The 10,773-nt window shown below is 40.4% G+C and overlaps 1 protein-coding gene across 2 annotated transcripts; it reads right to left on the bottom strand.

The window, feature by feature from the left end:
* Nucleotides 1-1,845: 1,845 nt before the first annotated feature.
* On the bottom strand, nt 1,846-10,625 carry LOC308400743 (TRPM8 channel-associated factor homolog). Of its 2 annotated transcripts, none has more exons than XM_080888672.1 (13): nt 10,420-10,625; nt 9,768-9,831; nt 8,641-9,391; nt 7,582-7,798; nt 6,739-7,033; nt 6,343-6,644; nt 5,837-6,011; nt 5,603-5,697; nt 5,111-5,324; nt 4,559-4,795; nt 2,892-3,109; nt 2,664-2,777; nt 1,846-2,389 (listed from the first exon to the last, which is right to left on the bottom strand). In XM_080888672.1, the coding sequence occupies exons 3-13, from the start codon at nt 9,288-9,290 to the stop codon at nt 2,147-2,149; spliced, it is 2,760 nt and encodes a 919-aa protein (XP_080744798.1). In that variant the 5' UTR covers nt 9,291-9,391; nt 9,768-9,831; nt 10,420-10,625; the 3' UTR covers nt 1,846-2,146. The 2 variants fall into 2 exon arrangements, with proteins under 2 accessions (XP_080744798.1, XP_080744799.1); XM_080888673.1 differs by having other exon boundaries at nt 9,768-9,827.
* Nucleotides 10,626-10,773: the final 148 nt, after the last annotated feature.

The raw sequence follows: 10,773 nt of genomic DNA, 5'->3' as shown, positions 1-10,773 counted from the left end.
GAAGGTCCTTGTCTTATGTTAATGTGTCTGGTTTTGCTTCTCCTGTTTCGTTAGGCCTGATTTGCCCCAGCGGTGTTTCCCTCCTGTTACCCATTCCCTGATTGCTTCCTCTGTGTATTTAAGTATTGTGTATTCTCAGTTTTGTTACCCTTTTGAGTTCAGCATTAAAACTGTTTTGAGTTTACATTGTGTCTCCGAGCATCTGCACTTTGGGTCCTTTCCCTGCCTGCACACAGCCGTTCCATAACAAGCTTTCTCTGCAGGCCTCACAAACTAAGTCCACTGTGTTGCTATCCTATGTCCACAACACTATCACCCCCCTGTAACCTATCTTATGCTACGTTGTACTTATTATCCAAATTACTTAGTGATCACAATTTAAGAGAAAATGATAAGTCACTGACCTCAAAATCTGATCAGGTTAACCAAACTCTGTAATTATAACACACAGAAGGAGACTGTAACATTTTCATCAAATTTCTACTCCCTTCTTAATTTTTTCATTCAACAGAAGGGTTTACAGGAACAACTTAAATTGTGTTCCATTTACTTCTCGCTTCTTCTTTTTTCAATTCATTCAAAATACTTTGTGTAAGAATCCAGTCTCCTTGTTTTCTATCATCCTCCTAAATTTCCTTCTGAATTCCTAAATAAACTCTCAAATGTGTTTTCATCTGTTGTTCTTTAATTTGAGCAGTTCATTATGGTTGGTGACTTTAACTTTCACATCTTCTTTCTTAGATCTTTCCTCTGGTTGTAATATTCTTAATAGTCCCGTTCTTATTGGTGAGCACACCCTGGAGTATGTTTCTACTTGTGGCCTGTCCTTAAACAACCTTTGTACGTCTGATTTACTGTCAAAATATAACTTCACTAATTTTGTGTTCCCATAGCAGACTTAGTCTGGCATTGTTAATGACAATTCAGCAGCTCTGTTCTCCTATTTTTACATTTGAACACCTGGGTTTTCAGTGATTTACATGAATGATTTAATGATCTGTGTTGATCATTTCTTGATAGTGTAGCCCCTTTAAAATCTGGATTACCTTGAGCCATCAATGTTTTCCCTTGGATCAATGATTATATGTCACCATAGAAAGAAGTGCATAAAGGCTGAATGCACGCAGTAAAATACAAATTACACGGCAAAGATACAACCAGGGTGTCACCTTTGTCCTGTCTCCATCCCTTCCATTTGAGAGAAAGCTGTGGCCCGTCAGTTACTTGGACTGATCGAGGGTCTTAATAATCTTAATAACAAAGTCCTACATGGCCAGGGTCCCGGGTATATAGCAGAGATTCCCAGACATTATACTGCTACTGCTGTTGGCTCTTCAAGCCTTATTTTCAAGCTCTTATGTTATAATCAGAGGCCATCAAATTTTGATGTTGTAGCTGAAACAGCCTTCCTCAGCCTATAGGGTTGGCTGAATCTGTGGTTTGTTTAGAACGACTGGTGAAAACTTTGCAACAACAGCAAGTGAGTGTATACAAATAAGAACAGGAGGGGCTACTTGAGTGAAAAAGACAAAGACAATTAGAGGAGTGACTTTAGTCAGGGCAACCGACTGACTCAGGCTGATGGAATTAAGTGAAAGACGAGGTGTCAGTGAACAGAGAAGGCTTCAAAACCTGTTAGTCAACATTCTGCATCTGTTTTTAAAACTCAGACAAGCGACACACCCAGGCTTTATTACGCACTCATTCATCTAGTTTTAAGGGCTGGCTCTGCAATAGCATCCTATATGTCACTGTGTGTGTTTATGTGTGGAAGAAAACCATGGCAGTTTTGGATGCAAGTAAAGAAATGCAAGTAAGTAATAAATATGCAAACATGCAAGAACATTTTCATCTTCAGAAACAATCTCTGTTTAGTAATGTAATGTCTTCCAGTTTTCACAAGTCACAAACATCAAGTTGCATTTTCTGCAGGGAACAAAATTATTTGGCTTTGTACAAAATAAAGGGAAAGATTCGATACCTACAACCTCAGTCCACCATTTCTGTTTCTCTATTCAGATACTCTAATAAATGTTGTTGAAACAGAACACCAGACACCAAATCAGTTCACCGTGTTGCTCATCATTCACTTCAAATTAAGATATTGGTTGAAACCATTTCTCTGCACACTGCAGTGGTTTGAGGTTTAGTCATACTGGGTCATGGGGTGATCGTTCCAGGAAGGCAGCTGGGAGAGCTTCCCTTCAGTGGCTGTTTCTATTGGCCAGCCCCAGGCCTTAAAGAAGCCAGTCAGGTCCATCCCCACAGTCTGGGAGAAAGTCTCAGCATACAGGTTCATCTTTCCTTTGTTGTCCTTGGGGATGTCTTTCATGTGATGATACGCAGTAAACACCTTCTTAAAGGCATCCCAGCCAAACCTTTCCTGGAGCTGCAGATGAGGAGACAAAAATCATAATGCTGATAATCATGTTATGTCTAATAAAGTGTTTGTGTCAGGCTTATTTCTGTTTGTTAAGATACTGTTTTAATTCTGTCTCCACACTTTCTTGATAGTGACTTGATTTAAAAGGTATCATCTTACAGTTTCTGGAACGTGCCTTGTTTCACACTCTGCTTTCAGTTTTACATGCAATCATTTTTTTTCCAGTGAAAGCAGGTGTGTGGACAAAGGACAGTTTCTCTACAGAGTAGAATTCTCTCACCTGCATATATGTTTCCAGAGCCACCCACATGCTCCAGCTCTCTGGTTTCCTGCCTCCTGCGACGTAATCCTTGGCTCGACTTTGTCGATTTTCTGCAGTCATAGCTCCATGAGCCTGCATTAAAAACATGGAATGAGATGATTGTAAAATATTTTACTTTTAGTAAAAACTGAGTTCAATCATCAGTTATCATGGGATATCAAAATAGACACATGTGATTTACTCTACCTGTCCTCTGTGGAGACCCAGCACCTCTTCATGCACATACACTGACCACAGGTTGCATGTACACTCTGTGGTGTTTGGTGGGAACTCCCAGCAGCCTCTCTGTTGGTTGTGTCCCAGCTCGTGGATGGGGCCCCACATTTCTTTACCTTTTTTAACACCGACCAGCTCAGCAGCTGAGACTTTGTGTGCCATGATAGGATAACCTGCATGCATCCAGCCTGAACAGAAAAAGAGAAATGAACAGTGGTATAGTGATGATTCTTTATTTTTTATAGATTTTAGATTTGATAGATTTGATAGCTTTTATTTAAAAAAAATAAACAATTAACAAACAAACAACCAAAAGCATGATATGATTATGGTTCTTCGGTAAAAGTTAGTCATGTTAAGTGTAAATATTCATCTGTCTCTGTGGTAACCCTGCAGTGGTCTTGCGACCTGTCCAAGGTCTGCTCAACCTTTTGCCCTGTCACAGCTGAGATAGACGCCAGTGGATGGATAGACGTTTAAACAAGTTTCTCTGATTGGCAGTTCTTTATAAACACAAGACTTCAATAACAAATGGGTAGAGCTTCTGCACTCAGAAGCTAAGCTGGGGATACACGCCCTCAGGGATTTCAAACAGAGCCAAAAGTAGAAGGAAAAACTGTCTGATGAATAAGCATTTAGAGCTCTAAAGCCTGAGCTTTCAGCTTATAGGGATTAAGTGTGCACACACCTCATTTTCTGAAACTTGTTAGACAGCTGAAGCCAGCATTGTTACTGTATATATGCACTATTTTGCCAAAAGTATTTGTTCGTCCACTTTCACACCCACACAAATTTGGGAGACATCCCATTCTGAATCCATAGGGTTTAATATGATGTAAGCCCAGCATGTGCAGATATAACAGCTTCAGCTCTTCTGGGAAGGTTTTCCACAACATTTAGGAGTGTGTTTATGGGAATTTTTGACCATCCAGAAGCACATTTGTGTGGTCAGATACAAAGAGTCCAGTAGCAGCATTCTGTACATCACCAAAGCACAATGCTTTGCACTAGTTCAAAGCATTAAATGCAAAGGTTTATATGCTTTGCACTGTCCCTCGTGGTGTAAAGTTTGGAATCAGGTGCTCAGGCATGGAAACCTTTTCCATGAAGCTCTCTGTGCACTGTTCTTGAGCTAATCTGAAGGCCAAATGAAGTTTGCAGGTCTGCAGAAAGTTGGCAACCTCTGCACGCTATATACTTCCCAATCCGATGACCCTGCTTTGTGATTTTACTTAGCCTGCCTCCTTGTGGCTGAGTTGCTGTTGTTCCCAGTCCCTTCCACTACTCACTATGTTTAGTAGCAAGGAAATATCATGACTGGACTTCATGCTGAGGTGGTATCCTATCACATTACCACACTGGAATTCCCTGAGCTCCTGAGAGCGACCAATTCTTTTACAAATGTTCATAGAAGCAGTCTGCATGCTTTGGTGCTTGATTTTATACACCTGTGTCATGGAAGTGATTGGAACACCTTACCCCAATGATTTGTATTGGTGACTAAATACTTTCTGTTTGCTAGTTCAGAGAACTGGACCATGCATACCCTGCCTGTCACCCAGCATTACTTGAGACTCTATATATGACAAGCCAGTTAAAGGCAGGTGTATATACAACATGAGGCAAAATGCACTTACCAGCAGAAATCTGCACATCTGCCACAAAGCGCTCCTTGCGGGGAAATTTGTGTGGTTTGGCAGCCAGATCTGCAATGGCCCTCATGATTTCATCCCACAGAGCGGCTAGCTCGTCAGGGCGCTCCAGACCCCGAACAGCATCTGACGGTACGGTGAGAATGATGTTTTCAAACTCCAACTCTGCCCAGGGTGAAGGAGCTGTGCGCAGCAACGACCACTGAGCTGCAGTTGTTACATCTGAAAAGAACAAAGAGAGGAGTGAATTTATTAAAATGCTTCAGGCTCCAACACATAAAAACAGAATCAAGGGCTAGCTAACACCAACTTGAAATATTAACAGTTAGGGAAGCCTAATTCATTGTATCAGACGTTAAACTGTTGGATATTTACTTTACTTTACTGAACATTTCTAACACTCCTAACACTTCATATTTGATTAGAACCAGGGAGATGCTGCCCTCAGCCCCTTAAATCGCCTTATAAACTGTTTGAGAATAGTCTATTAGACCAGTACAAAAAAAGTTAACAAAGTCAAATCCACCACAGACTCACCAGACTTATAGTATGGAGCAGGTACAGCCATCTGCACTATGACTTCCAACACCTTCACTTGTGTTTTGGGTGGGGCCACAAGGAAGATGAGCCCTCCCCAAAGGTTCCAAACCTGTATCATCTCTGATGTGACAGGAAATCGCTCATGGACAGACGGTGGTCTCTTCAGCTCCTCATGGTGGTGCAGTGAATCAGTTTGACATCCTATCTGAATCTGCAGAAGAAAAGAAAAATGCACTGTAAGCAATCTCTATATGCTAAAGTATTGAACACTGTAAAAAGGAATGTCTAAAAATTGCAAGGACTCCTCTGTGTTTAGACACCTAAATGACCTGAAACAACTTACAGTATCTATTCACCGCAAAAAAAAATTCAGGTTCTGGCACCTTGCCATGTGGACATGAGCTGTACTTGTGGTGAGTCTCTGTCACTACTGGAGACAGAGACTTATATGGGGTTGAACTCAAAATCAATTGACTTCATATGCTGTACCTTCCAATCCTTGTTGACAATCTGAGGTGGTATAGCGATGTAGGTCTTCATACCAGGAGAGAGGTAGAGACCTGTACTGATCCACTCTTCCCTATCTGAAACACACAATTATAAAAGATCACAATCAGGGACGTTTACAGGTATAAAATATGCATTTTAAAAACTGTATTTCACAGTTTCCAGTGTTTGCAATGAGCTGCATATATTAACACATTTTTAGCAGTGAGATCTGACCTGCTGTATCAACATCAACCTTGATCCGGTGGTTATAGACAACAGGCATCATTGGGTTGTCCTTGATGAGGTAGGGCAGGAGAGCATCGGGATCTGGGCAAACCTTATATACCTGGGTACCCACAGCGAGGAGGAGGTGGTCTTTGGGACTCTTTACAGGGCAGCTGTCACTCACCTTGAAAGTGAATAGTCAATCTCATTATATATGTCCCCATATTATGACACTATCTGCAGAAACAAAGGCAACTAGTCTCCACCTCCACCACACCCCATCCATAAAAAGCAGTGGTCAATCATATTTAAAACACATTGGTGTTGTTGTTTCTTTTTTAAAACACATTTTTGAGACACATATTACTTGTTGATAACTGTAATATACCAACTAATAGCTGTGACATGCACTGTAATGTTTTGGCACACATAATGGTCACAAACCACATCAGCTAGCATAGCTTTGTTTAATTTTGTTATTTTAAAAGGTGTTCATATTATTTTTGTCTACTCACCTGTGGCAGGCCTGACCTCTTTAATAAGTCAGTGAGTGTGGCCAACACTTGTCGGTAGTGGGAGGAGTCATGGGCTTTCATCTGCAAGTAGGCATTGCAGTCGTTGCCCAGCCTTTTCAGATATCTCTCCTCATGCTGGCTAAGGTTTTCACCTGCAGTCACATGGGCAGCAAAGCGGTATAGAAGGTGGCGGAAGTGGTAGCTGTCATTAATAGCCTGGCTGGGTACGAGAGATTTGTATGTTCCTCCTCCGATTGTTGCGCCCAACAGGCTCAATCCCATTTGATTTAAGATCTTGTTTCCTGAAAGACATTAAAACAAATCTGACTTAAAATACTCTGGTGTATTGTTGGAGATGTCACACTAATCAGATGCATTGGTCGTGCACTTTCATACCTGAGAATTCTGTAAGTGGATTTTGCCCACTATGTGTCTGTGCCCAGTACCAGGCATGTCCTCCAATCAGCAGGCCTCCTCCCTCTGCCACAAAGTTTTTGATTTCCTCCAAATGCTCAGTGATATACGCTTTACACACAAACACGCTGAGGTCTTTCCTGAATTTTGTCTTCTCACACTTCAGCCCTGACTTGCTGAGAATATTGATTGCAGCATCTATATTCATGACACCAACAACCCCTCTGCGGCCTTCATCCAACCAGTGAATGGCATTTTGCCAAAATGGAGCCATACTCTAAAAGAATAGAAGGAAATCAGGAACAGATGCAGTCATGTGTACATAAGATGTATAAAAATTGCATCAAAACAGCAGAAACATCTCCTTTTTAACCATTATAGGTCTGCTTACCACTAACTCCTAACTCTAACCCTATCACAATACACAATTTATGTTATCTGCAATGTTTGCTCAAAGTCAGGGAGAAACACAATAAAAACAGTCATACATCCATTCCGAGTTGCACAAACTACTACTACTCACATTTTTAACCCTCTGAGGCCTGAGTCATCATCAGTGGAGAACCCAACCCTAACCTAAACTTTAACCTCCATCCCTCTATCCATCCTAGGCAATAAGAATAGCTTTGTTTTAAATTAAATTATTCACCCAAGTCTTGGCAATCAGTTAACAAAGAAACTATTCATTACAGTGACACACATAAAAACCTTCTGATGCAAATCAAACTTGTAAAATCAAAGGAAACCTGTTCATTCATAGGTCCGAATCACGTGCTGATTCTGACCTATGAGTGCTTGGAAAGGAAGACCAACTCTCACATTTACCTCAAGTCCCAGAAATCCTTCATGTGTAGCCACAATCACTCGTCCCTGTCCATAGTAGCCTCCTGCCAGGAACGCCCGTCCATCATCTGTGGTCGCGATGGGAAATGCTAGCGGTCCATGGACTAAAACCTCCGAAGCAGTTAAATTAGACGGGAGCTGGAACTCTGAAACCCCCTGGAGTAAGAACTGCAAGTCGTCTTCAAAATCCTTACCCAAGCTGAAAGGTGGAAGAGTCATGATAGGAATGAGAGACAAACTTAAGAATAATTGTGTAAATTGCATTTTTTTTATCTGTTTTTGCATGTTAAGAAAACAATTAACCAACATACAAGCAAGTTTAATTTTTACATTTTCAGAATGTAAAAAAGCACCACTGAACAACACAGGAATACATTCCTGCCTGTTGCCATCTCCCTGTACAACTCATCCACTTAACACACTGTATACTGCAGTAGCTACACCCTTTTTGCACATGCTCTTCTTTCTTATTCAGATATTTATCAATATATCTATCTATCTATCTATCTATCTATCTATCTATCTATCTATCTATCTATCTATCTATATATATATATATATATATATATATATATATGTATGTATGTATGTATGTATATTTTGTATATATTGTGCTATTTTCTTACTGTAGTGTATTGTCTGTCTTTGTTACTGTTTGTACCAGAGCACTGTAACCAAAATAATTTCCCCTAGGGATCAATAAAGTATTCTGATATTAAATTAATAAATATGAAACATAAAATTGATTTTCCTACTGTTATTATAAACACGGTCCTGTAAAAATACAGTCCTTTTGTAAATTCACAGGTGCTGAGTTTGACATCAATAGATACTTTGTTTTATTGCTTAGGCAGAAAATGTCAAAACTGATAAATCCATGTAAAATTATGTAAAAGTTTACATTAAATATAATAATAATTTTTTTTTTAAACTCTATATGCAATCTATAGTAGTTTGCAATTTATTTCATGTTATAGTTAACTTGTGGGTTTAAACTAACAGTAACAATAACAACAAAACAGAACTACATTAAACACTCACACCACAGACATCCAGGAGGACGGGATCTGAGGGTAGACAGGCAGGTTCTCCACTTCACCACAACGCTCAGTGAAGTAGATTCCTGCCACTCCCGACACTTTATTCCCATCAAACTGATGCAGTGCGTTCTCTTTGGGGTGATCTGCAGCCCAACTCCACGCCTGCCCAGCTATCAGCACCCCTCCTCCAGCTTTCAGAAACGCCACCAGCTCCACTGGGTCTGAGCCCACGCTGTAGGCATCGGTCACATAAACACCAACTCCCTGTTTGTCACTGAAAGCTCCCACAACTTCTACTTGGAAGCTGGATTTTTGGAGGTTATTAGCAACTGCACATACACTTCTGTGCACCCCTACTGAGAGGTTATCAGAGCCATCACCTCTCAGCCAGGTCAGAGCATTTTCTACCAGAGCAGGAAAGGCTGTCAAGTAGCCCTCATGACCCAGGACCACAATCCTTCCACTGCCGTACAGAGAGGCAGCCATCAGCACCTGACCTTGACTGTTCATTGCTAAAGGAAAGGCATGGTCTCCGATCAGGACCAGGTCACTGGGAACACAGGGTCCCTGTAGGTCCAGCTCCTTCATGCCTCTCATCAGGGACATGTAGGCTTCTTCATGTTGGCTTTTGAACAACTGGTTAGATGACATAGTGTAGAGGATTTTTACTCTGAAGACTGAATGTCGAGGGCAAGTTGTCTTAACAGATTTGATTTCACAGTATTTCCTGCATCAATGTATGCCAAGGTGACCTGTGGAAATAGGGCAGAAAAAAATTCATTGTTTTTTATTATTATTCCAGCACACGTATTCACTTGAGGTGAAACAAAAAATTTGCACTCACACAGCAGTTAAAGTAGGTAATATATGCAAAAACAAGAATCATATCCACGGTGTAGTGTGAATAAGATAACAAAAATAAATAAATAAATAAAATGAAAGTATGACTGCTGACTAATGCCTCATAAGTCATGACAAAACATTACACTAAATAAAGCTGATTCAGAGATAAAAAGTTAAATAGCTGCTTTCCACTTGGTACAACCAAGACCCAGATTTTACATATCTCGTTACTACTAAACAACTTAAAAAAAATAAATGCATTCTTTTATTTAATAATATTTTTACCTGCAAGATGACTTTCCGGTGCAGTTCAAGAGTTTTTCAAAGCAGGTGACACAAAGAGCTCTACCTGACAGAATAAAGAATGTGAAAGTGAGTGCCTATTTGAGGAGATCATGAGTGGTAGGTTACGATGAGGACAGCCCACAGACGGGCTACTGAGCACAGCAAAAAAATAAACAGAAGCATGGAAAATGACAGCAGTATGTCAACATTCCCATTGTGTGAATGTTGTAATTACTGATACACCCTAAACGAGTATGAAGCCCACAGAGAAACCTGCTCATCCTGCCATCTTTAGTAACTAGTTGTGAACGCTAAAGGGCACAGCGCAGAACTTTCTGCAGGTAAAATAAACAGAAGAATGTGGTGTTTTTAATTCAGTGTGTTTTGCACCATATCAAATTATTGCATCTTTCAGCATTACCATAGCGGGATAGCATAGCGTGATTACTCTTTATCCGTTCATCGTTAGGCTTTAGACTAAATGTTTGGATAATAAATAGTGCTCACTATTTTGCCACACTGAATTAGTCTTCAGATGAGCTTTTAGCTCAAAATGTAACCAGGACAATGTGTTACTTTGTCTTCTTTCCGTATCAACTTTTTCTCCCTGCCTCGCCCATTACAGGACCTGAAAACCAAAATAGTGACTCACCAATGCGGATGTGTTAAATATTTAACTCCTTCGGTGAGTAGCAAATAACGACGTCTTATTACATCCAGTGAGAGTATTATAAATACACATTGTTGTTACATTACACGTGTCAACAAAGACAGAGTCCAAAAATGAGATGGAAATGTGGTCCAGTCAGCAGAAGTTTAGAATGTTGTTGCGCTTTTCTTTCAGATAACACGGTACGGGTGCCGAGTGACTCAGAAAGCCAACGGGATAAAGTTTTCTTTATCCTGCAGTTTTTCACCATCTGACTGCGCAGCCCAGCACAAGTTTTGCTATATTAACAAACTATCGCACATCGCACATCAAGTGATTTCAATGCTGACTCCCAAC

This window comes from Rhamphochromis sp. 'chilingali' (assembly GCF_963969265.1).
Source record: "Rhamphochromis sp. 'chilingali' genome assembly, chromosome: 8".
NCBI lineage: Eukaryota > Metazoa > Chordata > Actinopteri > Cichliformes > Cichlidae > Rhamphochromis > Rhamphochromis sp. 'chilingali'.
This window is presented reverse-complemented; position numbering and strand designations above follow the sequence as displayed.

Bases quoted from the DNA above. Each gene is read 5' to 3' on its own strand.
- LOC308400743 (XM_080888672.1), bottom strand. From the start codon at position 9,290: ATGTCATCTAACCAGTTGTTCAAAAGCCAACATGAAGAAGCCTACATG. The intron at 3,110-4,558 runs GTAAGTGCATTT...TTTTCTGTTCAG, and splicing joins AGATGTGCAGATTTCTGCTG to GCTGGATGCATGCAGGTTAT. The intron at 2,778-2,891 runs GTAGAGTAAATC...TTTTTAATGCAG, and splicing joins TGGGTCTCCACAGAGGACAG to GCTCATGGAGCTATGACTGC.